The 6,000-nt window shown below is 39.8% G+C and overlaps 1 protein-coding gene across 1 annotated transcript in view; it reads right to left on the bottom strand.

The window, feature by feature from the left end:
- Window positions 1-370: 370 nt before the first annotated feature.
- zgc:77375 (uncharacterized protein LOC402927 homolog) overlaps window positions 371-6,000 on the bottom strand; it is a 43,053-nt gene continuing 37,423 nt past the window's right edge. Inside the window, exons 7-8 of the mRNA XM_048606452.1 lie at window positions 3,258-3,446; window positions 371-2,178 (exon numbers count right to left, since the gene is read on the bottom strand). Of these exons, the coding sequence (XP_048462409.1) occupies window positions 1,788-2,178; window positions 3,258-3,446 (580 nt within the window). The 3' untranslated portion in view covers window positions 371-1,787. The remainder of the gene's footprint in view (window positions 2,179-3,257; window positions 3,447-6,000) is intronic.

Raw genomic sequence — 6,000 nt, 5'->3', positions numbered from 1 at the left:
TATCACAGTCTGGGACACTAGTTTCACTGTAACTAAGACAAGAAAAACAGTGAAAGTCTCAGCCTCCTCATTGTTGCCAAGCTTGTAGACAATTGGCAGTAAACAATTCTGCACAGGCACAATATCCATCTTTCATTTGTAAACTAAGTGCACAGTTTTTTTTTGTCTTGGCAAACAAAGGAGAAGAAGTGCTTAAACAGCAATGAAGCATTACAAAGAAATTACAGGGGTAAGCAGAATTTTTATAATCCAAAATATTTAAAACCAAACATTGCAGATGAATGATATGCTTTTTCTAAACCTAGTTTCTGACAACAGAATGTTGAAAATGACATATGACTCACTATATTTTCAAATTCAGCTTATTTATTGTCATGTCAATGTTCACAAGCAGTCAGAAAAGATAAAGCTGAAAATTTTTAGTCGTGTCTAAGAGACTCGACTGGGGAGATAAATTAACAGAACATTTAACACTCCTAAAATAAAGTCCATCTTCTCACTTCCACACTGTTGTAACATCTGCTTTGTAAAAGTTTCAGAACACAAAGGGCTGGCCAGACTGGATTCAGAGATGATGTTTCCCCTGGTTGGGAGCTCTAGATCAAACAGTTATGGGGTTTCAGGATACAGAACAAGACTGAGAGGAGTGGAAATTTCTTCACTCAGATAAACTGTGGAATTCCTCTTCTACAGAAGGCTGTGGAGGCCAAATCACCAAATATATTTAAGAAAGAAATATAAAAAGCTCTGGAGACTTAAAGTGTCAGGTGGTATGGGGAGAGAGTCACAGTATGGCTTTGAGATAGAAGATCCAAGTCATGTTCAGGTTGAATGATGGAGTGGCTTAATGGGTCAAATAGCCTACTGATACTCCTACTTATCTTTTATGTTTCATATAAAGTTACTAACAAAATAGACCACACTTTTATAATAGAATAGTTAAAATTAATTTGTAAAATCCTATTTGTATTACCTAACCGTTAGTAGAGAAAAGTAGAAAACTTTATATTATAGACACCAAACTAGGTTTGCTCTACTGGTTTTATATATATGCATCTTACATTCTAAATCTTCACCTGGATGTGTTGAATGATTCAGATTTGAGGGGGGAGATTTTATGACTATCAGCTGAAGTATTTATACATTCAGCTCAACAATACTGAAGCAACATTGCTAAATCAGTAACATTTTCATTACATTGGTTTGAAAATACAGCTCTCACTCTTGTCTCAAGGATAAGTTTGAGTTTAATAAAAGTTCCAACAAATTATTGATAGTTCTGTCTACTTTGCAATCAATAACTGTAGCAGATCAAACTAAATTCCATGCACTTTGATATTTTGCACAATGTAGAAACCTGCAGCCACAGTTCGTTTACCAATATGATGGAATAGAAGTACAAATTTGTGTTTAGATGGAGCAGGGGTGAAGAGAAAATAAACCATGTATCTGAGATTGGCTGAAATTCTTACAAATAATAAAAAATTATTGTACACTTTCTTAAAAGTAATGGGATCAGCACTTGTACAAGTCACACATCTAAGAACCTGGTCACACTGAATGGGCATTAGAAAAAAGTTAACAGTTTGCCCCAATATTTCCAAACTGAGACTTATGTTCGGTGGGGTCATTGATAAATACAGTAGTACACAGTATAGAAGACAATTGGGTGTCTGTTTGAACTGAACTTGGCAACTTGTTTTTATAATTATTTTTTAAAATCCACCTTTTCCTAGGTTCAGTTGTAAGCTTGGCATACAAGTAGAGACTTGCTATCTTTAAAAAGGTTATTTTGGCAAATATCTTTCCAGGTCATAGATCAGTTCCACAGCAGCATCAATATCTGGCACAATATAGTCTGGATCAGATAAATCAGCATCAAACCTAAAGTCCCTGTGCCCATGAAATACAGTCCCTGTGCGAAGTTCCTCTTGGCTGACTAAAGCACGTTTAGAGGGACTGTACACACCTGTGCAAACCAGCACAGACTTACAGCAAGTAGCAGAACCTGGTGTCAGTTCGCTTGCTATTATATCAGGATCCTCTTCCTGGGAAACTGCAGCTGTTTGTTTTCCCGCAGCAACTTTAGCTTGTAACCGTAATCCTTTCCTAGAAGATTCCTGTTCAAGGTAGCGGTTGTATAGATTAGCACCGTAGATGTCAGTCATTGGATTATCCCTAAAAAAAAAAATTAGTTAACACTTTCAGTGCAGTCCATAAGTTAGGGATCAGCAAGATAATATTAAGACAAATTATAGAGTTTTTAATTTCTGCTGACCCCCAGCATTTTCCTTGCATTGGTGAAATCCTGCATTTTCTGCAATTTCTTTAGCACTCTTCTGATGACTAGTTTAATGCCACTTCCTATTCCTCGCTCACAAGGATTCAGAGTTCACCAAGGACAAGTCTGTTCTTAATTATCTGGAATTTATACGAAATTTGTAATCAGCAATATTTATCTATCCTGAGATCATTTGACTTTCATACCTTGTTCCTTTCTCCATCTCCAAATGTGGCATTAAATGTTCATTTGGATACTGTGGTTCTTTAACCTGGGAATAGCTTTAGTAAAAGTACAAGGACTTAAAGTTGGTTATTTACCCTGGCTTCCATATCAAGGCTCCCTTGACAGCACCTTCCAACTTATGAGCACTACTGTTTAAAAGGTCAAGGGCAGCAAATCAATAGGAACACCACCAACTGCAATTTCCTCCCCAATCCACTCATCACCTTAATTTGGAAATATATCACTGCTCCTTCAGTCTGACTGAGTCAAAAATCCTGGAACTTCCTCCCCAGTAGCATTATGGGTCTACCTACACCAAAATGGACTGCAGTGATTCAAGAAGGCAGCTCACCAGCACCTTCTCAAAGGCATCCAAGGATGGGCAATAAATGTTGACCCAGCCAGTAACACACACATCCCGTGAACAAATTTGTTTAAAAATGGCATACGTTACTCAACTGGCATGAGTAGAATATACAAGAAATGAGGGCAGAAAAATAGCTGTAAACCTAAAATCAAGTCAGGGTTGTGCTCCCCTACTTCCCTCAACTTCCTGTCGCAAAATGAGAAATTTTACATCCAGTGGATTGCAAGGAGTTGTGATTTGATCAAACATATATAAAGGATTGCGATAGTATAGATATCAGAATTCAAGATATTTTAAAAAGGAAAACATTTAGCAAAGCTAGCTTTCCTCAGCCTCTAGAAACTTGAGTCAACTTGTGGTTTCCTCCAAAGTGTAACCACTTACCCAATGGCATAAAGTGTGTGAATAGGTTTCCGCCATCCTCTTCCAGCAGCTTGAGCCCTTATGAGACACTCTGCGTAATGATAGGTTATTTCATTTGGTTTTCCTACTAACAGCTCATATTTAAGATCTTTGCCAGTGATTTTCTTGTAAATGTTTTCAAGACACAGTACAAATATTCCATGACCGAACCTGTTAGGCCAGAGGGGGAAAAGTCAAAAATCACACATTAGAAATTGCTTTCTCTTCCAATTGCTGACTGGCTTGTCAACTGTGAGTCCCACTTCTGTCCCGTGAGAAATTTGCATCACTTGGTCACCCTGTTGCGGAAGGGGGAAGAAACAAATAAAAAACAACATTCTTGCAGCAACTTTAAAGTTGCAAAGCATCTTGAGCTACTTCACAGGAACATCAGCAAACAAAACAGGACAAAGAAAAAGTCACTCAAGGTAAGCCATATTAGAACTAAATGTTTGGTCAAACAGGCAGCTTTTAAGTGATGTCTTAATAAGGGGAAGGAGATAAAGGGGCCAATTTTTACCACAGGAACAGACCATTCAACCCATCTCACCCACACTGAATTTTGGCCCCTTGGGGATACTGTACAGTGCCACTTTGCTAATTTCAGCCCTTTTCATTCACATTGTTGTTATTCGTCAGGGTGCAGGTGGCTTGTTAAATTAAAACAGTGATGGGAAAGATTGGTACCCAATCCAGATGCACTTAATCAGACATCAATTAACCAACTCAATGCCTCAAATTGACCATCCAATGCCTAAAAAACATGGTCTGGGCATGAGCATGTGATCATGCCAATGATAGCATGGTGCCCTAATTTGTGGGTATCTCCTTTCTCCATCTCAATGGTTCTCCCTGTGGTCAGTTCTCCCCATTTCTAACCCCTTTGCAGTGCAATAGCCATAATCCTCCATTTCCTGAAGCCAGATTTATTTTTTCTGTATAGAATCAGCTGATTCAGGATTTACAATGCTCATCATCCATTCAAGAACTGGTACCTTGATTATAGGGATGCTGCATTTACCTTGTAAATATAACTCCGAACTCTCCTTAACCCCCCTCTCACCTTTAGAGCTCTCCAAATTCTATATAAAACATCCATGTAGAGCAAGAAACAGAGGAGAAAAACACAACATCTTGTTCATGACCTTAAGTACACTTCTATCTCCTTCTACTGTTTCAACTCACTGATAGATTTCCCATAATAATAACTACCATAAAGAAATGAAATGTTTCATCATGCTGTTTGCCCTTCAGAGCTTTTCCACTGCCATCAAATACTTTGTACTTCTTTGTCATCTCCTCCTCAGGCAACTCTTAAAACCTATCATGTGAAAAATGAACCTAATGACAGGTAACACTTAAATCAACACTCCGCAAACTCTGTGCAATAGCTATTGTAAGCAATGTTCCATTGTGTGTTACAAAGTTGTAATTCACAACAAAGGCATACTTGGCAATATGGGGCTGAAACAAGGGTTAGAGAAAAATCTGTATTAGGAGCCTCCAACATGCAGCTGGTCATAGGATTTGACACTGTCTGATGTCTACTTCACTGGTAGATGGATTTACATCATTCATAGGGTCCTCAATCAACGATTACATAACCTTCAATGAGAAGGTTCACAGATCTGGAAAATAAAATGGTGCACAGAGAAATTCTATTACTTTTCAAATTATTTTTGTTTTATTTATGCTTTATTTGAAGCAGAGGGTGTGAGGAGCTGCTTGGATGATAAGCCCTTTCTCTCACGTGTATGCTGCTGCAGGTTTACCATCAGTGTATGTGGGAAAGAACCAGTCTGTGATTGGAGGATCAGTGAACAGCTCCCAGTCTGAAGCTGTGGCAGTGAGTCTGAGGGCCAGGTCTGGGAAAAGGTGGTAAAACTGTACTCTGGCATGTGGGTGTGTGGGGGGGTGGGGCGGCAGCGGCAGCACGGGGGGATGTGGGGAAGTGGAGGACATTAGAGTTGTAACTTGAGTCTGAAGGTGGGGTTTCCTGGTGGAAACTTGTGGAATGCAAAGGCCCATGGATTATTTTCTTGAAATTAAAGGGGGCAAAAAAGACAATAGGAAGGGTGGAGAGAGGTGGAGAGGTACAGAGAGGGGGCAGGGGGAGAAAGAGAGAGAAAGCAGTGAAAGAGAACAAGAGAAAAGTATTTTTTTTCTATTCATTTGTGGGATATGGGCGTCACAGGCTGGCCAGCATTTATTGCCCGACCCTAGTTGCCTTTGAGAAGGTGGTGGTGAGATGCTTTCTTGAACCGCTGCAGTCCACCTGCTGTGGGTTGATGCACAATGCCATTAGGGAGAGAATTCCAGGATAAGATTGTGGGAGCGGAAGCAAACGAAAGGAGGCTGTAAGAACAGGAAACCCCAGGCTGAAAGTCAAGTCAAGCAGAGAACCACTTTGTGAATTCTGTGGACCAGCTTGGAATGAGCCCCACCTGAGGCAGCCCAAGGTTAGCATTAGTTACATCTATGTCCTTAGCTTGGCTCCACTTGCCACCCCCTTCGCCTGTGATCCAGAATTGGGCTTTGATTCTTTTGCTGTCTCTAACTTGGCTTGTCAAACAAAAACGCAAAAATTGGCTTCGTTGAGATTGGTTGGCTCGCCGAGCTGGTTTGTTGTTCTGTTTGTTGTTTGTTGCCACACTTCTGGTTTTCCTTCGTAGTGGAGTGTATAAGGGGTCGAGTTCTATGTATTTATTAATGGCTTTCTTCGTGG

The sequence above is a fragment of the Rhincodon typus genome, chromosome 16, assembly GCF_021869965.1.
Source record: "Rhincodon typus isolate 14 chromosome 16, sRhiTyp1.1, whole genome shotgun sequence".
NCBI lineage: Eukaryota > Metazoa > Chordata > Chondrichthyes > Orectolobiformes > Rhincodontidae > Rhincodon > Rhincodon typus.
This window is presented reverse-complemented; position numbering and strand designations above follow the sequence as displayed.